General features: G+C 40.5%; 1 protein-coding gene across 5 annotated transcripts in view; it reads left to right on the forward strand.

Moving 5' to 3' along the window:
• Positions 1 to 26,798, forward strand: part of GRHL2 (grainyhead like transcription factor 2) — a 64,290-nt gene extending 37,492 nt beyond the window's left edge. For 3 of the 5 annotated variants that reach the window (XM_057366287.1, XM_057366288.1, XM_057366291.1), the window contains 8 exons: positions 1,372 to 1,530; positions 7,019 to 7,106; positions 7,193 to 7,332; positions 9,347 to 9,378; positions 10,479 to 10,573; positions 16,109 to 16,194; positions 21,444 to 21,508; positions 22,374 to 26,798. In XM_057366287.1, coding sequence (XP_057222270.1) covers positions 1,372 to 1,530; positions 7,019 to 7,106; positions 7,193 to 7,332; positions 9,347 to 9,378; positions 10,479 to 10,573; positions 16,109 to 16,194; positions 21,444 to 21,508; positions 22,374 to 22,488 — 780 coding nt within the window. In that variant the 3' untranslated portion in view covers positions 22,489 to 26,798. The remainder of the gene's footprint in view (positions 1 to 1,371; positions 1,531 to 7,018; positions 7,107 to 7,192; positions 7,333 to 9,346; positions 9,379 to 10,478; positions 10,574 to 16,108; positions 16,195 to 21,443; positions 21,509 to 22,373) is intronic. The other 2 variants (XM_057366289.1, XM_057366290.1) reach the window with 2 other exon arrangements.
• The last annotated feature ends 530 nt before the right edge of the window (positions 26,799 to 27,328 follow it).

Genomic DNA, 27,328 nt, shown 5'->3' on the forward strand with positions numbered 1-27,328 from the left:
AACTCAGGGAAAGTGAAAAGTAGAATCATGTTAATACTCAATTGCCCCGAATTATTATGTAATGCACATATTCCTCTCTGGGCTAAAAAGAAGATTTTTAATCTAGTTTCATCTCTTGAGTTTCATGCATGCCATCCTGTCTGAAAGCTATCAGTGGMATTTCAGTTCATAGTGCTTACTTTACATCAGAATAGTGCTTGGGAGACTTTATTGGTGGGAGATGCTTCTCCCAGGTCCTGAACAGATGAGACACACCATGTCCCATGGTGCCAAATGAGTTAAAGAGCTGGAGAGGATTTGGGGCTATCAAGATGTAAGTTTTGGTTGTAGAAGGAGAGCAAGAGATGGATTTCTGAAGCACAGGCAAGGAGGGGGCTTGCTACTTAGCTGGTTAAAGCATGATGCTGATAATGCCAAGGTTGGGGTTCCATCCCTGGATGGGCCATTCACTWAAGAGCTGGACTTGATSATCCTTCTGGGTCCCTTCCYGTTCAGATGATTCTGTCATTCTCTGAATGCAGTGTCAAGTTATGTGGATGCTGCATCACAAAGAGAACTTCTGAGAAGAGATAGGGAGTAGTTTTATAAACATTTGAGAAACTCTTTTCCAGTTTGAAAGACAGGGTGAGATGCATCTTTAAAATTGAGTTAAGACACTGAAGGGCCCTTAAAGTGAAACAGAGTAGTATCTGTTATTGGGATGGAGAGAGCAGAAGTGTTGATAAGAGTGTGAAGAAAATTTTTAAAATAAAAAAAAAGAGTAGAGTTTATCTTAGTGCCACTGAATTTGAATGGTGAGCTGTCAGAAGAACAAGCCATGCCCCAGGTGGCTGGAAAGCATGAAGCAAGATGATCTGTTCTAACAAATAGTGTAAACGTACAGAACAGGTCTGTAGAGTGGAACAAGTAAGGGCTAAAGACCTGACCTCCATGTGAGGCACATTTTAGGAAGTTTTATCTTAGATTGTCTTTACTCAGTTCCYGTGGACTAAGCAACTGTTAGCAGCTGGAGGATCTGAGGAGTGTTCCTAGAACACATTTTTTGGTCTGGCTCTTATGAAAAGAATCCTTTTCATGTATTCTGAACTCTCTGGAGTGAACCAAAGCACAGTAAGTTGGGACAACCGAATGATTCACCTTAAATGTGAACTTCTGATCCAAACTGAATACATGCCTTTCATGTTTGTCCTTCTTCCTAGCATGAAAATGTCTTTCCTAGACAGAAAAGAAGGATAAACGTATGAATTGCCAGAGAGTGCATCATAGCTGAATTAAACATTTTAATTTCATTTTCCCATTTCTTGTCATGTATTTCTGGAAGTTTAATTGTTGTTTGCACCACGTTTTAAAAGTAATCTTTCTGGCACACAGATTTTCATCACTGTGAATTGCCTGAGTACAGACTTCTCCTCTCAAAAAGGAGTAAAAGGGCTTCCTTTGATGATTCAGATCGATACGTACAGCTACAACAACCGCAGCAATAAACCTATCCACCGAGCCTACTGCCAGATCAAGGTTTTTTGTGACAAGGTAAGTGGAAAGCACAGTTACCATGGATGGAGGAGGAACCTTGTTAGGCAGTTTATTGTTGTTGTATTTTAGACATAATTAAATGTTTTTTCTTTCCTTAAGAAATTATATTTCCTCATAGCATTTGGACCAGCTGTATCACAAATAAACAGATTATCATGCAATTATTTTACTGCTTTGCAGCTTTTTTGCAGCCGATTTCTCAGCTTGTGACCAATAGTTGGGCTGTTAAAGGACATCATGTTATAGGTCATGATTCTTTAATATCAACAGCAAGTACAAACTTAAAGATCCCTATGTGGAAGGTCAGTGCTGATCACAGGCTCATGTAAATGGCAGTCTGCTGATATCATCCCTTCTAACTCTTCCAGGATAGGYAGCAGGTAAACTTCATGTCATTTTCTCTGATAGAAAAGTGAACTTTTTAGTGGAGGCCTGCTGTGCTCTCTTTTATGATGCAGTGGAAAACAGCAAATTCTAGTGACACAGCTATTTTTCCCCCTCCCTTGCATATAAACAGTTACTTTAGAAGCTTCAATGAGACTTTGATGTTGCTAGGATTTCCTTATCAAAAGTAAGCTACAAAAATATATTAGCCATTCCCATTTTGTTATTCAGTAACTATTTTTTGTTTGTGTTCATGCCCTCTTTAACAAAGTTTTGTTCTTTTACMATATGTATGACTGCTCCTTTGTGGGAACTAGTAAGATTTTTCTGCACCCAAACATAGATCATGCCCAATGAATTACACAGTGTCATGGTCAGCTGTGTATATCACCAGGTAGAAACAGTTGCTTAGAAATGTTATGTCATTGATTCCTAAAAGAGAGTGTGACCACTTTTCAGTTTTGTTTAGTGTCTGCCAGCTGATGACTTTATCCATGCTGAGAAAGATCTTTCATGGGGTAGCTGATGCCTGGATTCTAGTCAAGGTTCAGGGATTTAGGAGCCTACATCTATTTAAGTGACTTGGAAATTTATCCAAATTAGTCTTGCCATTCTACAGGTAGGAATAGAAAGACAAAAGGCCATGCCCCAGGCAAAACGTAACATTAACTTTTTAATGGAAAGGGTAAGAGTTCAAGTGTTTCAGGTCTCTGTTGCTGCTCCTTCCCCCTTTTCAGTTCATTCCCTTGTTGCTGTCTTGACAATGAGATCTTGAGGGCTAATCAGTCAGTTGTGCTAGTGGAGGAAAATYTTTGCAAGTAATGAATGTAAATGTATGCACTGTGGTCTTCTTGCAGCCAAAATGCTATGCTTTTAATTGTAACTTTGAATGTCAAATATTGAGAGATTTAAAGCTACAGCTGGATGTTAAAAGCTCAGTAAATATCAAAGTAACAAGTCATTTTCATCCACCTGTTCCTGAAGAGCAATTAGAAAAATTTGAATTATTTAAAAAAGGAAGAAATCCAGAGTACAAACTCATCAAGGGTGACCTCTAGATACAACTGGTGGAGATTTTGAATAATACATGTTAATTGCATCTATTGGCCTAATTGGTGCTTCAAATATACAGACTAGAAAGCAGGAAATTAATGTTGAGTCTATTAATCAAGCTGTCTCAAAGTAGATGGAAAGATCACAGGGACAGTTAAAGTGTTATACACATCAGAAGTGGGAAGTGGGAACTGAGGGGCTCAAGGGTATTGATAATAGGCTATATATCTATTTAATATAAATGAATACTCACATATAAAGCTTTTTAACTTAACACAGGTATGAAAATGAGTTGAGTGAAATTATGAGTTGAATCAAAATTATCRAGGTCAATTTACATAATAGGTTGTGCTAACTGGCACTTGGTAAGAGATGAATTCTTGCTTTTCCCCAAACTTATGCTGCCAGATATTTACCAACATCCCTTCATCACAGGGCTTTTGCAAGCAAAAAAGGGGAGAATTTCCACTTGCTGGTGGTGATGGGAGAATTCATCACGCTCAGGAAGGTAGTTGGTGTGGCTGGGTATCTTCATGTTTCTAAGACGTCAAACTCCTGGTTCTGGTTAAGGTGGTGCAAAATGCTTGAGTTTCTCTTGCTAGCCTTTGATTGGCATCCAGTGACAGGGACATGGCTTGCTGCTTTTAAAAGCYATGAAGCTGAGASAATTATKTATTGCCCACCTCCTTGCCATGRTCAATTAAAGAGGTGCTATAGGACCATTTAAAAAACCCCAGCAAACATACAATGATCTTTATAAATTTTGAAAATGAGAACTGCACCATTATGCCCCAGTCTGACAATCTCAAGGAGGAGCTGATGAGAAAAGTACCTGATTTMTTACAATCACCTGGACTAGTGGAACTGCACAGTAAATTCTTCCTGCCTAAGTATGAAATGCATTTCACTTTGGAACATGGAAGAAAAATTGTTTCTGTGCTTGAAATGTTATTACAAGTGGGTTTTTTTTCTGCAATGGTGGTGCCTCTTTAGGGCCAATAGGTATATTTGTATATTCAGTTAGATAAATCACAGGTGGAGGTGTCCAGTTTTTAAGAACATTCGCTGACAAATTAATGTCTTACAGCTGAAATACAGYATAGTTGTTGTGGAAAGAGTTATCCTTGAAGAAATAAAACTGCATTTAGCTAAGTGGTACATATTATATATATTTTAGTATTTATTCTGGCAATTGCTTAATTTTCATTTTAATTTACATATAAACTAGAGAGCAATGCCAACTCAGATCCAGTACATGCTTTGTGACATAAATATATGGAGATAAATGCTGCAAAGGTTGTGAATGTGTCCTTACTCCCTATTCATTCTCCAGTCTTTAGTCCATGTCTATTTTCCAGTAGGCAGTCTTCAAAGCATTTGTTACRGTCCACATCCTGTTTTCTCAGTGCTAATTCTCTGTCCCTGCAGTCCTTTTTTCTGCAGTGATGTGCAGATCACTGATGCTACATTATAAGAATATGTAATTTTTATTCCTTAAGTAGGTTGTCAGGGAAACTTGTTACCAGGCCTATTTATAATTATATATTGCACAGAGCTCTAGCCACTGTGTATGGAGGAACTGGGACTTCAGAGATATTTGATTTTCTACATATGATTATCTTTGCTGAAAAGAAGCAGAAGTGTTTGACTTGGCAAATATCATAACATTGTTCCAAAAAAAAAAAAAATCCAGTTTTATTTAATCTGAAAAAACATGTATGTTCTTTGGAATATATGCAGTTTTTGCATCCTTGTTTTTGGTATAGAAYATCATAGAGAAAATGGACTATCATAGAGTACTGAGCAACTCTGATTGTCTATTAATCTTCAGCTCTGGAGAGAAGGCTGAAGTCTATGTGCCTGCCCAGCAAGATGTGGAATGCTGAAGCCTGGAATTAGAATCAAGTGTACACATGAGCTTTGTAGCGGTGATGGGAGTGGTCCTTATGATGKCAAGGGCTTTGCCAGGCTGGAGCAAAATTTAAGATTAAATGAGTTGAAGAATTAAGAAGACAATAGTTTSAATCAGCTGAAATTCATATGCTGCATTTTGCTGATGATTTGTAGCAGAAGTACTCCTTGTACAAAGCCCGGATATCAATGAAAAAATTAAGAACACATCCATTATTTCACTGSTCAGAGCACAGTTTATAATCCCCTGTAAGAGGGTTATTTCTTTTTCTCTCCTGAAGAGATATGCAAACTGTGGTTTATCAGATATGTGTCAGATGGCTCAGCTGTCAAAACTATGCAGCAAAAATGCTCYAGAATGCAAAAATGATGTTGTGGTCCATTGTCTCACCCCATCATGTAGGCTTGGCTCACATGTGCCATGTGGGTTGCTCCAAGCTCAAAAGGGCTGGTAGGTAGTTCTGTAGGTATTGCAGTTGCCACATTTGYCAAATGGCTGTGGCACAAATAACTGGAGGATGGGAATGGCTGCCCAGCTCAGGGATTGCCGGCACCCAGAGAACTTGGGGTGTGTTGTCTTGAAAGAATGAAGGAAGAGAAAGCCATGAAACTTTATCAAGGTCATGTTTACAAAGAATGTTACAGAAAATCAGTAAAGCATGTATTTTTTATTGTGTATAAAAGGCTGAGTCCTCCTCAGTTTCTGCTTTCCTGGGAGGAAACTGGTGCCTGTTGCTACATATGAAATACTTCGGTGGTTCATCCTGTTCCCTGTGAGCAGTGGAGTGGCAGCATTGAGTGTCAGGAAGGGCTGTGGCCACCTGGCAGAGCCCTTTGTGCAGCACAGGTTTCTGAGGATGTGCTTTCTGCCGAATGGTGGCTGTGACACGTATTTTTGCTCCTTTCTTAGAAAGAACAGGTGGTCTTTAATGTTACAAATGTACCCCTAGAAACAAGTTTGAGAGCACAGCTCTGAATCCTTTGGCTTCTGTGGTTGAGGCTGGTGAGTAACAAGTGGACTGGGACCTGGTCTGGAGGCAGTGTTTCTGTTTGACACGTTCATGTTTTTCTAAAGGGCTATTTCTTCCTCCAGCTCTTTCAGACTCTGGAAATCTACTGATAGATCATAACCAGGGGTATATCTTTCCTTATATTCTTTTTAAGCCTGGTTCATTGACTCGTGTGAATTTTGCCATCTTGAGTGGGTATTTTTTGCTTTCCTTACCTCCTCCCCCYGCTTTCTATTTAAGAAACTTCTAATTTTAATTTTGAAAAAARTCTGTAATCTTACATGCCAACTGTCTGGGAGCATATGGATCTTTATTACCCTTCACAATGTGACGAGTATTATTTATAAAGTAAATTAGGAGAACTTCAAAGGAGGTGTTGCTGCTTTTTATATCAATAACAAGTTTTATTTTTTAAACTTGTTGAGAACCGTATTTACATAACAGAAGACTGCAGCTTCCCAGGAGATCCTGGTGCCTAATAGGGCAGTGCTACATTGCTTTCCTATTTCTGGAGAGCTTCTCCTAGTTTAAAATGCTTGGATTTTTCTGTAAGAACCCTTGCAATGTTGGCAAGCTGTCAGCACAGCCTTCTTGGACTGTCAGTTCTTAAAAGCTCTGCACAGCTGGCTACAGTGGAGCAATGCCATCCCCAGACAAAGTAGGTGGAGGAGAGTTTAGGGAAGACCTCAGCACAGACATGATGTAAGACGATAGCAATCCTGCAGGTGTTTTAAACCATTACATACCCAAAGTATTTGGCCTGAGCACTCTGTCCATTGCAGAGACACTGGGCTTGGGATGCCCTWTGCACAAGTTGTGCTGGCAGCAGTCCTGCTGCAGGCTGCACACTGCCTGTCCTGGCTCCTCCAAACCAGCATGTGGATCTGTTCCCCTTCTGTCTGCAGCCCTGGGAGCTACTGGGTGTGCCAGCCTGAGTCAGGCACAGGTGATCGATGCAAAGCTGGTACTGTCCCAACAGACTGGACAGATATATCTTCAATGGAATAACCAGTTTCTCTTTTCATGTTTCTGATGTGCCTGTTCCTRTAGTTCCAGGCATTGTAGAGTACAATGCTCACAGTGGTTCCTCTTTAGGTAATATTTGTGAGTTGTCTTTTTTACATTAGGGAGCAGAAAGGAAAATCCGAGATGAAGAGAGAAAGCAGAACAGGAAGAAAGGCAAAGGCCAGGCATCCCAAGCCTCATGTAATAACGGTGAGTAAYGCAGGCCTTTCTGGTCTGGGGCTAAGTCATGCTTAACATGCCTCCTTTCACAACTATRTGCTTTGTGATCCACCTAGCAGCTGAAGGCAAGCTGAGTGCACTCCCTCTGCAGAAAAAGAGTGATATCACCTTCTTCAAAACAATGGCTGACCTGGATTCCCAGCCAGTTCTCTTCATACCGGATGTTCATTTTGGAAACCTCCAAAGAACTGGACAGGTAGGAAATAATGAGATGAGCTGGTGCCCACTTGCCATCTGGCTGCCTCTGCTCTAGGGCAGACTTTAGGGAAATAAATCACTGTTACTGGGGGCCTCTTGTTTCAGCTCTCATTGTGGTAAATGCCATTTTGGCATTTCACCTGTAAAAGACCTTACAAGAGACAAGTACCTTTGTGAGTTCTGGTTGTGAAAAAGTTTATAATTCTTTGACAGCTGACTAGTTTGTTTATGTTACAGCTTTGCCATTCTTTTGCAAGGAAGAAAGAATGAAACAAATAGTCAAGAATTTTTAAATAGAGGGTGGATTTGTGACTGAAACAAAATCTGGTTTTGAGTGTACTCTTTGGCTTGGTGATWCGAAGTGCCACCTTGTGGTAGCAGAGATCCCCCTCCCTATCACAGCTGAAAAAGACCAAGCTCTTACAGGTGTAGGAAGGTCAAGAGTAGGGTCACTGAGCACCACTGCCCATTTCCTGTCGGCATCACCTAGGGATCTGGAAATTSCTTGAAAAAATATTTTCCCTCTTCCAAGTAGAACTCCATCATACTAATGTTAATACTCAGTATTGGCAGTTATTACGACCAGTAAATATAAAGAAGTCTTTGCTGACTTAACTCTTTTCTGTTTTATCGCCGGCTGGAAAGTTGAAAACCTGAATTGGAGGATCAGCTCTGACTACTTTTTTACTGTGAACCTTTTATTTGTTAGCATCTCGGGGAGTAGAATGAGACCTTTATGCATATGTTTTTAAAGATAAATAGTTGATGAGGAAGTTTAATATGCATCATGCTGCAAAATAGTAGAATGAGTAAGATTAAATGAAACTGAGTGTTGGAATTGTCAATTATTTTGAAGCAGTGAGTGTGGTAGAGCAAGGCACAAAGAGCGTAGACATTGCAGTCGCAGCTGTCACTGGCTTACTCTCTCGAATTGGAAAGACGCCCACTCACACATCAGTGCTGGGTACCTTCTGTCCTCATGGCTTTCAAACCAGAATGTGGATTTGTCTCAAAACAAGAGAAGGTGGAAGCATTCCTTAGTATATGTAATCCTGTAAATMATTTTCTAAACTAACTGGAAAATACCCCATTTCCTAGCTCTTAGGTAATGTTCAGCCATGTCTTTCATTGCTGTAACTCATAGTTGCAGACCTCAGCTTAGCACATACACACCTCTGAGCTATTTTCATTGCACAGGTTCAGAAGTGAAGGCTCCCAGTGAGAGCTGAGTGTGCTCTGAGTCTTGGCAGCAGAGTGTTGGAGACCCACCCACTGTGGCTTTTGCCCAGCAGGACAGGCTGCTCACCCTGTGCCCCCACCCCACACTTGCATTGCAGCTCAGCAGCTGGAGGWCTGCACTTGGTGCAGACCTGCAGAGAGGGCGTGCTGTGAGGAATTTGGCTAACTTCTGTAAAGTTTTGGACAACCATGATTTTATACCTCCCCTGCTACTGTCAGCCTCATTTGCTGCTGTTGTCAGTTTGGTCCCAGTGACTGAGTTATATGGATTTACACAAAACTGGACTTGGGCTTCTGCCCACAGCCTGTGCAAAAAATGTTCAGCTGTACCATTAGTAATTGGATTCCCATTAGGCCTGTAGTTTAATCTTGTTCTTTATAGTTTAATTAAATTTTCAGACAGTATTAAATACATACAAAAGCTTGTGAGTGTTGTGGTTTAAACTGTATTAGGGGTAATTTAGGTGAGTAGTGATCTGATTTAGAGGACTGTAAAATAATTGGGGAAAATGATATAAACCAGGGAAGGGGAGCATGTCTCTCGAATATACTTTGATGTATTTCCACTAGATGCTGTTCAGCTGTAGTTTCTCTAAGCCACGCTTTTTCCAGATGACAGTTAGAACTAGAGGTGTTTGTATTTTATAGAAGGAAAAGGATGTTTAACATTGCAAACTGCAAAACACTTGTTGTCTTTTCTCCCTTTTGAAGTCATTCTGTTAAGCAAATGTCTAAGTTTTGGGAATAACAGATTTTTATTTCCATCCTTCTAGGTTTACTATAACACAGATGACGAGAGAGAAGGGTAAGACATTTATTGTTTCACAAGCTTTGCACTTAAGAGTTCAAACTCATAAAAAGTCGATACAAAATGAAATCAGATAAAACTGATCCCCTTTCTCACCCTTCCCACATGTTCTCCCATGTAAGCTCTCTAGTTTTTAGGTCTGTATTTTAATACATTTCCAAGTGAAAGAGCCCTAAGGTTCAATACAGGGGCAGGACAATAGATTTGATAATGAAATGCTGCCTATGTGAGCATAAGGGCTCTTAAATAATTTAAAAGCTAGGAATTTTTTATTGAAGCACTGAACTTTACTGCATTCCTGAAAGCTGTTTAGCAGTGGTCTCATGTGGATGCAACAAATACAGGAACTGCACAGAGAATGGCCAAGTGCCAGAAGAGAAAGGCTGAAAGAGAGCAGAGAATCTGGGAAGGAGGAAGGCTGGAAATGGGAGTGCCCCCTGTCTGACTTAGGAGGGACTGGAAGAATTGATAGAAGTCTCTCTATTATTTATAGATGCTGTGAAATAAGGGTTTTARTACGGATGGCTGAAATTCAGGCCACAATGTGTGCCAGCCCCATACTTTTCGAAGTTGTTTGAATCCCAAGTGAAYRCCCTCAAGTCTGAGATTCTGGTAAMATAACYRCACTCCCATAAACCTTCAGAAGGTGGCCTGTGATAGGGAGTGGCTGAGCGGCTGCAGTTGACATTGACTTGAAAACATGAAGCCCTTTAAATKTCTTTTTGAAACGAATGTTATTCATAAGGCTCACAGTGGAATTTGAGAAACAAAGGGGTTTATTGCACCAAGCAATGACCACCCCTCTTCCCTCAATATTTAAACAGTTAAGGGCCTTTGGGGCTTTCAAATTAGTGTGTAACATCGCRACATATTTTCCTGTCACCTGTCCCAGCCAGTCAATCTCGGCAATTTAAGAGGCCTGGATACTTCAGATAAGCATCAAAAGCTAAGTTCTTGTAGTTTCTGCTTTTGGTGCTGCTTGAGCAGCTAGTGGATATTTTTGCCAGAATACGAAGTGAGTCATGATGGTTGCTGTTGTCTCCTCTTCTGCTGTGAGCAGTTTTACTGTGACATGGTCCCTGTTTTGTGTATTCTAGCAGCAGTGTCCTGGTCAAAAGGATGTTCCGGCCTGTGGAGGAAGAGTTTGGTCCCTCCCCTTTGAAACAAATCAAAGAAGAAGGTCTGAAAAGAGGTAACAGTCAATTCTTAGCAGTTAAAAATAATACTGTGGGACTCAAACCCTAAGTTGGGAAGGGCAGGTGTGGCTTGGACAGAGTCAGTTGCTGGATGCTCGTACAAATATGGGTAGATGGGAGAAGAGATCTTTGCATCTGCCAGTCTACAAGGAGGCATTTTAACAAATACTAAAAACTACTTAAAAGCAGAAATAAAAAAAGAGTGTGCTCTCTCAAGCAGGGATCAGGACACAAGTGTGTATAAAAAAAGCTAGAAAGTTTCTTGGTAGCTTGGTAGCTTTGTAGCTTGGTCCTTGGCCAAGCTACATAGTTCATAAAAGTTCCAGTAGCAAATCTGTGATGGTCTATTTTTAACTTTTGCTCATCTTTTCTGTCCTGTCTGGGATCACAAGCAAATACACAAGATGCACTGGGTCAAATGCAGAGACCTTAACAGGCAAGCTCCTGCTGACTTCAGACTTAGATTGGCTGGAATAAAATCTCTGTAATTTCCTATCCTATTAGAAATATGAGACATGGAGAAACATCTTCCATCAGACCCAACTGAACTGTTTAAGATTTTGTTTCCCTTAGCTGTTTTTATTGCCCAAGTGAGTATTATTACAGTTGCATTTCATWAACTCTACTACCTCCTGTTTTCCAGTCTGCTGCGAGTGAAGCTTAGGTTGAATAACATTGAAGTAACTGTTTAGGTTGAGCTGTTAAACTTTGCACTGAAGGTGGTTTTGTCCACAAAATCTTTTTTGTGTACAGTCACTTCCAGTGCAGTGGCATTGGTGATAACTTCCTACTCTGTCACAATTAAACACCCTGGAGAATATTTGCCATTCCTTCAGTCTCATGAATTTTGTCATGTAAGTTTATTGAAGGCTCCAGGGCTTTGACAAACTTACGTAACTCAAACTTGCAGGTATTTTGAGGTTCACCCATTAGGTTGTGAAATGACAAAGCAAAAAGGTACAGACATGCAATTGGTTTTTCTTAGTTGCACCATTTCTAAGACTGCTTTGAGCTTTATGGAAATGACTTCCCACAAACACACATTTGCAAAGTTTCTGTGTTGTTTAGCGTGGTGTGCTTGAACCAGGGGAAGCGAAGAAGATGGATGAAGACAGGTATCTTCTTGAAATAAATGTGAACATGTGATTCTTTTAATTAAATCTTCAATTAATTATGTGASATCAGCACTGACCACTGACGTGCATTTGGTTGACTCAAGATCTTGGGCAAATTCACATTATCAGGGCTCTGTCAAGCAGAAGAGGACAGCCACAAGGGTTACATAAAGAACTGTAATTTCCTACAATTTCACCTGGGTTTCCTGCAAGGAGGTGTTGCTGTTCTTTGATTATTCCTGYCTTTTGCCGTGGTTAGTTGTTTTAATGCCATCCAGGACTTGCAAGAATTTCAAGGGTAAGATTAGAAAGAAAAAAAAAACCATTCAGCTGGTGGCAAAACTATGTAAATTGATTAAATCCAGGAGAGGCACAGAACCAGAGAAGCTGGAGGATGCTCTCTTCACATCCCCTTCCTGTTCAGTGTTTCTCTCAACTTGGACTATGCTGGCTGGAGGCCAAGCCTTTTCCAGCACGGCCTTTGCTCTGATGAACTTCCTGCCATCCGGAACCCTGCATATGGGGTTGTGCTGATGGAGTGCAGCTCAGCTGAATCTGCCCATTYGATAATGCTGTCTTTGCCAGAGAATTCACAGGGTATTAAAATGTTTTGGGTCTTTTTATTCCCCCAGCTTTGACATATTAGAAGATTATTTTCTCGAGATTTATTTGGTACAGCAGAATCAATAACTCCTAGACAGCAGACAGAGATGAGGCAGTGGTGTGATGTTTGAGAGAGAGCAGGTCTGATATGTGAAAATATACACAGTATATTGAAAGTAATGTGGTAGCATTACTAAAAACGATGTAATCCCACGGTGTCTCATTAGCAGAGCAGTGCAGGTAAGTAGCAGCCAGTGAGGTGTCCAAGCCCTGCTGAAGAACTGAAGTGAAAGTGTGTGGTCTCACCTCTGCCTGCTGGACCTGCTTGTAACACTGGTGAAAGTAAAAATATTAAGGGGCAGTCTTCAAGAGAACAAGTCAAAAGTTTGTTTGCAAATAAGGTTCATATTCTCACTCAGGTGGCTGCCTCTTTTTGATTTATTCTTTCATTTCTTTGACCTCTAAGGGAAGTGCAAGTACCCAACACAGAAATGTGAAGTTTGTTAAACTGTACCAAATGTGAAACACAGCTAGTTACTTGGCCTTTTCCTGTTTTAAGTTCTCAGTAAGAGTTTTCAAATCACTTTCCCTTTCAGATTTCATAGGGAGTTTCCCATTAATTATAAATCTAGCAGCTGAGTTATGGATCCAGGTGGATTTCCAGTCCTGTAGTTCTCAACTTCAAGAAAGCAATTTTTTGTCTAGCTTTTGTCTCTTAGGAAGGTCATGTTAAACTACTCTGAAACATTTTGGATGCATAACAGTCATGGGGATTGTGAGCCATTCCTGTAAAGGGCAGCATTCACACTGTCATCAAGGGAACTTGTGCCTGGGTAATAATGAAAACTCCTAATGTGAGAAAGGAAAGCCAGGTTACAGCTACCAGCCTTTCTTTCTTTGTCTAAAATGTGCCATATCTCTATCCAGAGACACTTAACAGAGACTGTAGTCATTGTTCATAGGGTGTCAGTCACAGYGTTGGTAGTGCCCAGGCTGAAACCTTCCTAATGTCCCAAGTCTTGCTGTCTTATTGTGTCCTTTGTTTCATTTTTCCACGTGCATGTTGTTGTATACGATTTTAAAAGCGGTGTCTARCACTGTTATTCTGCATTCACACATAAATCCTCATTTCAGTGGCCTGGCTTCCAAAAGTCTCGCTGGTGCAACAACATCCCTTGCCTTCAGCAAAGGCTGTTTGCCCCTCTGCAATTTGGTGTATTGGGGCTATTTCTTAAGTAACTAAAGATAAATTTATATCCCCCCATCTTTTGCAATTCTTTTTAACATCTAAAGAATATTAAGATCTGCAGTTGATTTCAGTGCTGGCAAGAAGGTTARGAAGTAAGACCAGGTAGTAGGTCAGACAAATCTGAATTAATCTTTTAACTTTCAGTCAAATAGCTCATTACTTAGTACAAAATTTCCCCCCTGTTGCCTCTCAAGTCTTACAATCTGAACTGTTAGAGCGAGCCCATCTAGATGCCATGAATGTGGTGACAGTAGGATCAGAGGACATGAGCTGTGTGCATGGTCACAGTCATTCAATGGCAGTGCTGCTGCTGAGCCCAGTGGAGCCTTTGCAGCCCTTTCCCTCCCCTCTGGCTGTGCCTCCTGCTGCAGCCGCCTTTCCACTGCTCTGCCAGCACAGAGCCTTGTGGGGCTGCATTGTACTCGGAGACAGGGATCTGATCTATTTGAGGAATAATTAAAAAAAAGGGTTGTTTTTTCACTCACATCTGCTGTTCCAGAGAGTTCATTATTGAAGAAAATTCAGTGAGATGAGCCAGAGTGAGAGATCCTAAGGGCAGGGATGAGACAGGGGCTTCCTAAGGCATCGATTCACCAGAAATCATTTATGGAAAAGTGCTCTACTGAAGGAAAGCCAGGATTTTGATACCTGTTAGGGTAAAGTAAAACCCAGCCACCCCCCATGTTTACTCATGCTGGCTCTCTGTGTGTATAATGGTGATTCAGGTTCACTGTTATCCTTGTAATAGACSCTTCATTCCCATAATGCTGMAGACCAAGCACAACAGAGAGATTTMAAGCTCAGTACTGTGATTTGCATAGTGTAATGTCCCCAACTTTAACCTTGGACCAAGTGATTTTTTTTGCTCTTTTCAGATATGTTTGTAATTGTTAAGGCTGGCAGAGCTCCCGATGTTTGTAAAGCCAGGAGTTACAGGACAACCCTCTTGTCACAAAGAAAAGTATTACTAAATTAATATAAGTGTTAGTATTGGTAAAATTAGCCCTTTGTGTGAGTTCTTGCTCATGCAGTTAGACATACCAGGCATGGTAAAATTTAACCCCTGGTGTGGAATTTTCTTTTCTTTTACATTTTGACAGTGAAGGTTGTGATGCAAAGTTTTCTCAGAGACTAGGTTCATTAAAAGGACATTCTCAGCCAAGGCCCCAAAGAGTTGCTAAAATACAGGTGAAAAAGATGTGGCTCTGCATGCTGTGGTAGTAGTTTTGTGGCTCGTATTTCTGATTTGAAGATGCAAAAACCCCAACATTGTCCTGCATGTTTGGTTTGTAGGCCAAGTCAGGGACTGAACTACCCATGGCTTTTTYCCAGTCATTTCAAAACCTGGGCAAAAAAGCTACAATTCTCTGCAAATGGGCCTGGGTCTACCCTGGCTACAGTCTTGGCCTGAGAATTAACTTCTAAACAATTGCTTCCACATGAAAAATACCATCATATTTTTTGTTTCATCTGCATGACATCTACTGAGTCACCTGGTGAATATATCTTTTGGACCGCGAGAACCTGGATTTTCAAAAGATGCCCTTTTCTGTCTATCAAAAAGAAAAATAATATATGATTACCAATGTAATTTGTCATACAGATGTGACAGTGCATGTGTATTTGTACCTCATGTGCAGCACTGCTATTTGAAAAGGCAGTTTATTTAGGAAACAAAATAAATCGCAGAACATCTTATTTAACCTGCTGTTTATCAATCATATAAGATGATGCCCAAAACACTTTTCTAGTGTCTATGCTTATATGCTTTGTAGCTGTTGCCATGTTGTAGCAAGTTTCCTCCTTTTACCTATACAAGTATGAAGAAGACAAAAGCTAGAGAGGGCAGGGCACTGTGCCTGTRGACAATTAACATCTAGCAGGGCATGTGAGGGAGGAAAAGGAACAGAAATGGCATTTGTGTGCCTAAGCAGATGGGCACACTGGTAAATGCCTGCCTGCCAGCTGTGCTCTTGAATGTCTCCCCTGTAAAGTCTCAAATTACTTTGAACTCATTTTTCCCGGTGTTTATTTTCATACTGGTCAGGCCATTTTCAGTCATCTGCATGGTAATGTCAGAGAGAACGATTTCTTTACCTTTTCTTTGATTTAGCTCTCAAAGACACAGCTAAACCTAGACTTCCTTTTTCTGAATGTCCTTTCCCAGCCTTTTAGACGAAGCCAGGAAAGGTACAAGCCAAGACGGAGGTTTAAGAAGACTTGGCTTGTGTGTTTTGTCCTATGAACAGGGGACGGGGTTCCAGTGCTTTTTAGCTTCTTTCTGTAAATGGAGATTTAGATTCAGGAAGACAGAGATTCTTCACATTARATTAAATTTGCTGAATTTTCAGTACTGTGTTTTCAATGCAACTATGATATATTGTCCATATCTAGATCACTGATACTAAAAGTACATTTTTTTGATGCAAACCGTCTTCAGTGCTTCATTTTATCGGTAATGGAGTCATATTTGTTTTTGTGTTTAGTGTGGGATTCATTTCTGTACATTTCATCTGTGCAATTAACTGAACTTGCTCCAAGTTTGTTTTTTTTTTCTATTTCAGTGCTTTTGTATGTGAGGAAGGAGACAGATGAGGTATTTGATGCTTTGATGCTGAAATCACCCACAGTAAAGGGGCTAATGGAAGCWGTAAGTATCCTATGTCCTCACACTGTTTGTTTGTCCTTGCAAGAAAATCTTGAGGTATTCCATGTATTATTGAGATAAACCATAATATAAAGATGAAGTTATTTTCAAGTGCATTTAAAGCATTTCTTAAAGGCTTTCTGGAGTGCAGCTCTGAAATGCTGGCACGTTCCTAATTCAGKGTTGTCAGCAGGTTACTGGGATTAAGCAGTATCACAGAGGTGATTACTGGGAACCTGAGCTTTGATGAATAACGGTAGTTAACTGCTAGTAGTGTCAGGGAAGRAGTGAGGTGCAAGCTTAATTTTCTSAGCTGYTTTTTCTRAATGGATGGTTTAGAGCCTGTTGRATCTTTAMMTGTAATCTCATCAGTACATTCCTAGCCTGGTGTCCAAGAAGAGGCCCAARGATGCACCATTTCTGTGTGAGTTTCACATAGTCTTTGTGCAATTGCCATTCAGTAAGAGGCAGCTGCTGAGCCAGTGTAGACTTGTCATTCATATGTTGTCTSAAATTCCTTCTCTAGCCCTCACTTACAGCGTGACCTACCTACCAGTTGCCTCTTTGCAGCTTCTTTGAGTTGAGTTTTTGCTTGTTATCCCTTAGTCTTCGTAAGAGTTGCTATTTCCGTATTTAATCTTGTTTATATGAGCTGATGACTCATGAAATTCGGTAAGGGAAGAGTTAAGAAATAATCACATATCTCACTGCTTCGTGGGGGAATATGAGATTAACGTGTGGGATGCTTAGTTGATTTCCAGCCTTGTTTACCTGTGGGGGAGAAGATGGAAATTCATGAAAGTGTCACTAGAGAACCCAGCCAAGTGCTGGAAGTGTGTATATTCATGCTCTTAAAACTGTCACAGTATCTTGTTGCATGTGCTGAACACTTTATATGCAGTAAAGATTGAGTTATTTGGTCAATCTTTGGCCAGTAGCAGAAGGCTGAAAAAGATTTGTGGTTTAGTGAAGTTCTGTAAAGTACGTGTTTAGATGAAAGTATCTCTGAGGAGAGTCAGCAACACCCTCARGATGTCCTAACTGTGCTTTTGCCAATGCTGTTTGTTAGCTGGGGCTGCAGCTCAGTTGTCAGGCAGAGCACATGTATAACAAAAACCAGTCTTTGTTTGAAGAGGCTGCACACTGATTCATGGTAAGCTGTAAYGTGATTTCATCTTGTCTTTGTATGGAAGTTAAAAGTACCTCATAATCCTTCTATAACAATTCAAGCTAGCATGAGTATTTTATCTCCAGTAGTCTGTGCTTCTCATTCCTGTTCTTCAGCCACCATGTAACAAAAACAAAGCTGGTGCAGAAGCAGGAAGGGCTTCTGCATACCTCAGTCAGCACAGCTGCTGACTCACTGGCATGTTTTCAGCACCAGAGAAATCTAATCTGTTGTAAAATGTCCCAGTTCACTGGAAGGAACAGATTCAGAAAATTTTAATTCTCTTCGGTAGGATATTGTGGATAGAACAATGCCAAAAATCTGTCGAAGTGCATATTCTTAAATACTCTCTCTACAGCCATTGTAGCAAATCATGCAATTTTGTAATTGTGCACATCCTAAATGCTCAGTATTAAGTTCAGTAATAAGAATTTAGTAACTGGGTCTCTGAGTATTACAGAGCCCCAGACATGAAAGAGAGCTTCAGTGGWCCTCAATCATATCTTCATTCTCTGTTTATGTATTTTCCTTTTTTTCTTCCTTTTGTTAGTCACTATTCCTGGTCTTTGACATTTTCCTAACTTTCTGTTATTAATGATATGGTTTTCTCAGATCCTATGTTTATTTTACTCTGACATATACCTCCATTCTAAATGAACACTTAGATTCCTTCTCAGATATCTTTCTTTTGGCAAATACTGGAGGTCTTTGGTTTCAGAAATACAGCACATYTCAGGAAGCCATGCAGATATTTGGTTTTCACTAATCAGTCTTGATCAACAGAAAATAGCAAAACAKTTGCTCATCACAAAGCATCACACATATGTGGTGACTGACCAGCTCTACATCTCTCTTTCAGCCTGATCTAAAGTCAGGATAACTGTGGATCTCAGTAGGTATCTCAGTCGTACATTGTGCAAAATATTTATTCAAATTACAGAAGGCAATTCAAATTGGGAAATTCATGCATCTCCCTAAAAGCTAACAGCTGAGTTCAATAGAGCTAGCTTAGACTATTAGATACCTGCCTATATGTGTGATCTCCCAACCAGTGTCGGACAACAGATAAGACCATTTCGTAGAAATAAGCTGCCAAAGGTGTTTTCCTGAACACCTTGACGCACCCAGATGTTGCCCTTTCTGTCTTCCTGACTTCAGCAGAGAGTATTTCTGGTGGCTTGTGCAATGAGACAAACTTGCCATGCCAGGGTACTGCAGCCCAAAGGGACACCCCGACAGCTATTTCGGTACCCCCCTGAAGGCTGTCACACTGATGGAAAGAAATCTCTGCTCAGAAGATTGACAAATGGACCATGGAGATGATAAGGAGGAATATTCYTCCAAATAAAGATACATTTTTAAAATTTAATGTAGCCTGCTTAGGTTCAGGTGAGAAATCCTGTTGTTTTGTGTGGAAGTTGGCACAAGTGGTGTTCCCCCTGTGCTGGCAGCAAACATCCTGAGAAGAGGGTGTTAAGTGAGATGCCCTAGCAGATGCTCGCTCTCTGCTTTCTCCGATTCTGCAGCAGGACTCAGCACGTGTGTATTGGTGCTGTGAGGGGGAGGCTCTCCCATACCCCCACTTTGAGCCTTTCCACAGCTTGCTGTTTGGTATAATTGGTTGAATCCCAGGGGTTCCTGAGAAATGTGCTTATTCAGGGAGCTGGAAGTCTTTCGCAAAGCTCGCTAATCCCTGCATGTTATATAAATCCTACACCTGTCATAGGCAGTGTGACAGGCAAGGCTTTCTCAGCCCAGCCTCTCATAGTTTATGTAGGAAGTGATGTCCCAGAGCCCCAAACTGCTTTGAGCAGCATTTGGAATGCATGAGTGTTAGGCATGCCAAATATCCTGGGGAAGATTTGTGCTGGAATGTGCAGAATGCTGTATATTAGCTGCTATTAAGCCTCCTTGGCACAGAAATGTTTTGCTCAACTTGTTTATTTGCATGGAGTCAGTGAAAAGTGTCTTGAAGTGCTGATCTTTACCATATCAGTAGGCTTCAGAGTTAAAAATCCAGAGAGGAAGATAATTTCTTCATGTTCACACAGTTGTAACACTTTCTGGAGTTTCAGGTTGCCAGTTTTTCTCCAAAGCCTGTGATAAAAGATTTTTTCAACTGTCTGATAAAATTGAGCTATTTTTATTATTGCTTTACATGAAAACTTAAATTTAGGGGTACAACAGAAGCACAGATACAAAACATTAACATATTGTTTTATCTGATGTCATTCTGTTCATGATAAGCAAGGCCGGAGGATAAGAAAGAGTAAAAGAACAATGAAACATGCTGGTACAAGTGAAACTGAAGTAGCAAATATGACCCAAATTTAGTTTGTATTTTGTCTCTGCTAGGTGGAAAATTTAGGGAGTAGATGGGTCTATTGCACCTCATCAGTTATTCCCCTTTCTGTTAGCCACAGATGTATGCTAACAGTCTACAATTAGGATCCTGTTTTCAGTGTAAAAGAAGTTTTATTGGTTCTTCAGAATCTTGGAGTTATGCTATGGAATGCCTGTCAAGCTGATTCCCTTGTGAGTTATTAGGGATACTTTTAAAGTATAAAATTACATCTTTGCTAAGATGACAGTTATACTGTTATAGAGTATGTAGATAAGTATAGGCTAATTAATTCTCTCTTTCAGAGGATCTGGGCTGTCTGGATGGAAGCCATGCTTGGGGTTCAACCTGAGACTCTTTGAATTTATCCTCAGTGCTAAATTTATCCATTCCATTTTCTATTTCATGTTAACAGCTCTAATGTACTTCTCTAAAATACCTTTTTTCAACAGAAGTCTGAATGCAAACACAAAGAGAGGATTTTACAGTGACTGATGTTTGCCAATCTTTAAATGGATTTTTAATTGTCCATTTTAGTTCTCTAACGCAGAAGATAAGTAGTCAGCTCTTTACCTGCAACTTCATTTCACCTGGGAAGAGCTGGAAACTTTGCTGAGTAGTAGAGTACCAGAGAACATTAATCACTGAGAAAAAGAAAAGGCTTTTTTTCTGTAACTGTTTTGCCTTTGGAACAATCCTCTTCTAAAGCTTGAACTGTGAGACCTGTTCCCTCAAAAAAGAGTCATAATTTGGAAAGCAAACCTGGCTCAGATGAAGAGCTCAGGGACACCATCTTCACAAGCACACCACAGACTCACTGCAGAACAAACATCCAAAATGTTATTAATGCACTGCTGCAAAGCAATTCCAGAGCATCTTAGGACTCGTTGGCATGGGTAATTTGTCAGCTAAGTAGTTCTTCCTCCTAAAGGTTTTTTATTATTTTCTGCTTTATTTTTTTAGTAGCTGACAAGAAGTTTATTTTACAAGTCCTTTACCCTGATCACRCACTTCTCTGTGACAGTTCATTATCTATATACTCAGATGGTGTTTTGTGAGCCAAGCAGTGTTTTCATTTTGCCACTGTGGTAACTAGACTGAGTCACCTTYCCAGCAATACAGAAGCTTCTTAGTSCCAGTGTAGCATACTGGTAGCCCTCYCACAATACAAGGTACCTTGAAGATACTTTTCAGTCAAATATACCACCACGGAGAGTCCTGTTTGCTTAAAAAACCTTGAAATGCCTTTGAGAAATAGAAATGTGTATGTTTTTGTTGTTCCATGGTCCATCAGCTGCTGTGAGGTTGCCACATCTGCCTTCTGCTTGGTGGGAGAAGCCTTTGCTTCCATGAACCCAGAAAAAAAAAAGATTAAGAAACAACAGAAAGATCAGATTGAAATTCCCTGGTAAAATCTGAAGCTGTGAAGAGCATTGACTCCTTGAGCAGAGTGCTAGGAGATGCTGGGGCAGTTCTAATGACTCACACCCTATAAAAACTATGGTGCATCCAAGTTTCTGGTTGGAGACCATTGTGGGTTTTGATCAAACTATTCAGGATTGTTCTTCCCCAAGTCATCCTTAAATGAAAGCATGATATGGTTGCGAGTGACTTTTCTGTGTAGCTATCCTCTCAAAGTTTGCAGAGATTTTGTTTTAATGATGTCTTATGTAAGGTGAGAGGTGATAATTTTCTATTTCTCATTCATCTTTAGTGATATTTCTTTTATTTTTATTATTTCAGATCTCTGAGAAATATGGGCTACCAGTTGAAAAGATTGCAAAACTTTATAAGAAAAGCAAAAAGGGGTAAGTTGTTAACTAACTAAGGGCCTGTTTCAGGATTCTTTAGAAGTACTCAGATCCCAGTTATACTTGGGTCCTCATGRAGGTGGACAGCATAAACTGTTTCAGGAGACATACCCATGTGCTTCAAATCTTCGTGTCTGTGGAGACTATAAGGGTTGGCAGAGGAGGAAACACGGATCTCCAATCTGTGTCTGATCAGTATTCACAGGCTTACTGTGAAGAAGGAGTTTGTGGATAAGATATGTGCATAAAGTCTGTTTTGTAGACATTATGCTAAATAACATTGTGGAGGGCCAGCATGGGATATGTTGCCTTTGCTGTGAATGCAGTTGGAGTTTCCCTGCAGTATTAGGAAGAAGTAGGCCACTATCCTACTCTGAAACACAGGCAGGCAATGTTTGCTGCAGGAGGTTCAGCTGAGTAAATTTAGACATGAACATCACAGCTGGACTTTTAGAATAGCTGGGCTACTGCTCCTTGCCATAAATCTAAATCTCTCCACTTCAACTTTTTTTTTTTAGTTTTATTTAACCACAATATTGTAGCGATATAATTTTCAACCAGACATTTATTTTCAGCTGTAACTCTAGCTTAGGGCATTGTTGTGTCTGGGGATTTCTTTAGCTTTAGAGAAGATGGGTGAAACTTCTTATGTTTTGCTTCAGTCTAAGTGACAGAACTTTACTTTGAGGTAAAGAGTGAGGAAAACACTCATATACACTTCTAATAGTCATTGTCAATAGTCTCACATCCAAGCTGAGTTCTAGGTTTTGTGTTGTAGAGAAGTSAGCAGACATGACAGAGTGCACAGTTCCCTTTCAGCATCTTGGTACATAAAAACATTGATTTCTGCCTTTGTCACCAGCATCCTGGTAAACATGGATGACAACATTATTGAGCACTACTCCAATGAGGACACGTTCATCCTGCACATGGAGAGCATGGTTGAAGGCTTCAAGATCACACTGACAGAGATCTAGCCTCAGGCAGAGCCTTTTTGTAAGGAACCACAGCATTTCATCCTTCTTGGAAAGCAGAAGATTCCCCGTGAACTTGACAGACATTGATCAGAGAAACTGTTACAAGACTGCATTGAAAATTCTGTCCATTCTGCACATGTGTACCCACTGCATATAGACTTGGGTTTGTCTCTGCACATGTGTACCCACTGCATATAGACTTGGGTTTGTCAAGCACAAGGCCACTCACATTAACCTGGTCCCTTATTTATTGTTCCCCACTCTCCAATGTACAAGCAGTTACCAGCCCCCCGATTTGTAACCARATGACCCACTGCAAATGTGAAATGCAGCATTTTAATCCATACTTCAGTGTGGATAAGCTCATTCTAAAACATATTAAGTAACTSTGCTGGTCTAGTTTCAGAAATCTGGTATAAATCACTTCACCAGTAGTTGTCTCCATCATTGCTAAAAATCTGTTGCAGTGCTAAAGATGGGGAAAGTGGCTGACAGTTCCCTTGCTCAGACTGATCCATATCTCTCTATACTGTATAGTCTTGCCAAATACCTCTGGTAGTTCTCAGCATGTAGCAATGAGGACTTGTAAGTAAAGCATTCAGCTACAAATGTCACTTGTAAGTAAATGGTAAAGAAACCATTTTAACTTTGTATATAATGTTTATAATATGCAATAATATATTTTAACTACTGTATGTGGGCATGTTTACTGCCACTATGTTTTTGTATGTATTTGGTTTAGAGCTTAATAGAATCTTACCTAGAGGATTAAATTGCTGCAATCTGTTAAGAAGTGTGTACTGAGAAGCTGATAACGGAATCATATGCTCCATCCTTGCTCACAGTTATATACTGAAATATTAGAGCAGACTCTGCTACTGGGTCTTGGATGTTCTGGCACAGTGGGGCCCACCTTAGGTGCCCAAGTCCAGCCGTAGGTACCTGAGTCTCCCACTCAGCTGTAACAAAATCCGAGAGACACCATGTGTCTGCTGCCTGGTTTGCCTAGAGGTACGGAAGGGATTTCTTCCTGGTCTTCTTCCTTTGATGAAGTGGAGGCTTCTAAAGTGGCCTTTYCCCAAGCCTGTGGGGAGAAAGGTTCTTTCCAAAGCAGCCTACACAAAGCATTCCTCTAGACTGTAAGAAACAATCTTTTCCTCCTAAGTATACTTGCTCTTGTTTCTCCATTGAATGATTCTATTGTGATTCCTAAGACACTTGGGTGATTTACAAACCTGGGCTTGATGTAAATATTTTATCAAAACTGGAATAATTTTTCCAATGGAGATTGAGTATTCCACGACTTAGGCGTGGAGATAGGTCTCTATCTCAAGGGCTGCATCTGAACCCAAGTTGAACTACATGGTTATTCCTTCAAATTCCACCTGTCTTATGAATTCTGTGAAGAGACAAAGTTGTGAAGGCTAAAATCATACCAGGAAGGRGGTTTAAGGCCTGAATGTCCCTATGACACCTAAACTCAGCACCTGTCTCTCTCCCCTCCAGCTCCTCCGGCCATTGTAAAGAGCTCCTCACTCAGCAAACAATTCCATGAGTTTCAGCTGCATTTTATTCTCTATGCACTGGCATATAAGAGGCTCCTTTAGTCACACAGTCTTCATGATTAGGTGGCTAATGGCAAAAAGAAACAGTTTAGGGCCTAGTTTAACAGGGCTCCCTGTAGTGTTTTGTGCTGTGTGGAGCTATTTACATTCAAGCAAAGTAGCTGGGCTAACTGACCAGTCTGATTTGGCCATGTCTGCATGAATTGTCCTGCAAGCTCTTGCACACTTTCTTAACTTCATTAGCAGTAACATCCTATTAAAATCTCTACTTCTAACAGAAATGTTAGGTACATGTTAAGGTTTCTATGGGACCAGAAACTATAAATGTTCAGGCTGGTAGCATCAGGGCTAACATACACAGAGTCCACATATGCCTGTAAAGTGAAGTGTGTATTCTGTCCTTCTCCTGCACTTTTTGTTTGTCATGCACTCTTTCCTCTGCTCTGATGCAGAGTTCTGTAGTAATTTCCTTAACTTTATATAAAAATGCACTCCAGGAAAGATACCCTTGCTACCCTGCTCAAAAGCAGACATTCTGGGAATACAAGAGATTTGTGATGATTTTTAGTTTGTTTCTACTTGGCTCAGACTGAGATAAAACGTTATGACTTATTCCAGATACTTTTTCCTAAAGGAAAAAGGAGGACAGTTTGGACAGGTAGCATTAGGAACTGGGACCAGCACACAGGATGGTGAGCAATACTGTTAGTTCTTGTATTTCCCTGTTGRTATTTGGAATCCTCAGAATAACAGCTGGGGTCTTGCAGTCGGTCAAGATGTCTGGGCAGAAGCTGCAGGTGAAACATAGGAGTAAATGTATACAGGAGTTGAGCCCTGGTTCTGTCCCCAGCAAAGCTGCTGTCCAAGGGAATGCCTGTGGTGCCTGGGACTGGCCTGGGYTGGAATGKGCTGTTATAAGAAAGRACAGTGAGAATTTAGGGATCACAGRGAAGGACGGACTGTCCTGGCAGCACCAGCACTCAGGRTAAGGGAACATTTTTGTCTTACACTTGATGGGACATGAGTTGGCATCTGTTGGGTGCTGCAGCATCCTGTGATGAGGAGCAGTGTAGGATCAGTGAGAAAAGCAATGCTCAGGAATACTGGGGCTTAAGGAGCTCTCTTTCCATTGTCATTTTAAGAGCTTGCAGTCAGTTGTTGTCCAGAGAAGGAAGATTGCTTCCAAGATTAACTGAAAGCTATTCTAAATACATCTTAAAGTGTGTGAATTCCTGATAGTAGAAAGCTCATACTCCTGCCTTCAGTTCCTTCTTACAGTCTGAATGAAATTATCAGGAAGACAACTAGATTGGTGGTAAGATTATTTTAAAACAACTAGAGCTGGGTAGGATGGTTGCCCTTAATTTATCTGCCAGGGTCTGAGGGCTTTGTTTCTCTGCTCCAGATGCAGGTGCATCACAAGCACTGTGACATTAGAAAGTGTATCCACACTGCAAGCTTTCAGTTTTAGTTATAGCATCAGCTGCTGGAGGAGCACTGGGCCTTGGATGCTGGTTGTGGCAAGATACAAGCTCTCAGGGTTCACCTTGTTGGTCAGAATCAGCCCATCAGAGTGGTGGGAAAGGGACACTGAGTAATGCAAACTGCTCAAGCAGTGGCTGCCTTGTGCCCTGCTTGACTCAAATGCCCTGAGGAGYACAGAGTGCTTTCATGTATATTGTTTAAAATATAAATGTTGCTTTGATAAAATATATTGATTGATGCTGGATCTTCCAAATATTGTGAGTTAAATGGAAGTAGATTTGACTACTGTTCAGCAGGGCACAGGAATACCTGCCTTGCCTCCTTTTATCTCTTTGTGGCACTGCTGTGGCTGTTTATTTTAAAGGAACAAAATTCTCATTTCCTTTTCTTCTTCAAGACAGCAGTCTTGAATCTTAACTAGTRCAGCCTGAAGTGTGGCTTGCTGCTGAGTGCGCTTTCCCTGTGGAGAGTTATAGCAGTGCAGTGTCTGTAGATGTTGTGTTTTAAAATACTCTGATAAAGATATACGAAAGGAGAACAGTCTTCTAAGTTTGGTTCCTGCAGCAGATTTGGCACGTTGTCCGTCCAGTTGATGTTTTATTATGAAACCCCATTAAAATCCTCAAATTTTAGTTCTTTCTTACAGTCAGGTGTTGATATCCCTAAAATAAAGTGTATCCTCTGAGTGAAGCTATGTGGATGAACGGTGATATCCCCATGAAGACATTTTGGAGGATTTCTGCCACTGAGTGTAAACTACAAAAAAAATGTTTTCTTCATGTGTGTCCTCTCYCACAAAGTTTTTGGTCAATGGAATTCAGAGGTCGAATGTCTTCCTTATATATTTTTCTCTTTCATTCTCTCARTTGTTTAAATGTAAATTAATTCAAACAATTAGTGAAATCTAAACTCTCTACCTGTTGGAGATGCTGTATATTGATTGAAATGGAACTGGAAAGGAGTATCTCATGACTTATAAAATGTAAAGCTTATTAAATGTTTATATGCTCTTCCATTTCCTATTAACTGAGACAAGATACAAACAAGAATGTTTGTGCCAAAGATCGTGACAAGCCGTCTTTCTGGCAAACAAGGAAACTTTATGTATAAATAGTGTGCTTTTATATTAAGAATATAGCTCATGTAACTTAATAGTATTGCAACTGGGAGAGGGGTTTGGTAAGCTGTAAATACAGTTATTTTATTTTTTGTACATTTTTAAGAAGGAAAAAAATAAATATTCCTATGTATGAGATACTATTTCTGTTTCTGCGGTGTGTATTACTACATGTGTCCAGGAGAGATAGTATCAGTATGTACAAATACCTGAAAGAAGGGTGCAGAGAGGATGAAATCAGACTCATCTGAATGGTGCCCAGTGACAGGGCCAGAGGCAATGGATGCACACTAAARCACAGGAGGCTCCCTCTGAAATCAGGGAACACCTTTTGCTGTGAGTGTGACTAAGCACTGGAGTAGGTTGCCCAGAGAGGTTGTAGAGTCTCTATCCCTGCAGATATTTAAAAGCTGCCTTGACATGGTCCTGGACAACTAACTCTCACTTGCTCTACTTGAGYAGGGAGGTTGGACCAGATGAATGACAGAAATCTCTTCCATCCCCAACTGTTCTGTGATTCTGTGACTTGTTGGAGTGTCCTGGGAACCTGGCTGGAAGCMCTGGCACTAACATCTCTGTGACTCCTGGGTACCTGGGCAGAGATGAAAAGCACTGAAGCATACCTGGCCACACATCTTGCAATAAAACATTTTCATCAAACATTTTACTCTCC

Source organism: Malurus melanocephalus, unplaced genomic scaffold (genome assembly GCF_030028575.1).
Source record: "Malurus melanocephalus ecotype Western Australia unplaced genomic scaffold, MMel_1.1 scaffold_62, whole genome shotgun sequence".
Taxonomy (NCBI): Eukaryota; Metazoa; Chordata; class Aves; order Passeriformes; family Maluridae; genus Malurus; species Malurus melanocephalus.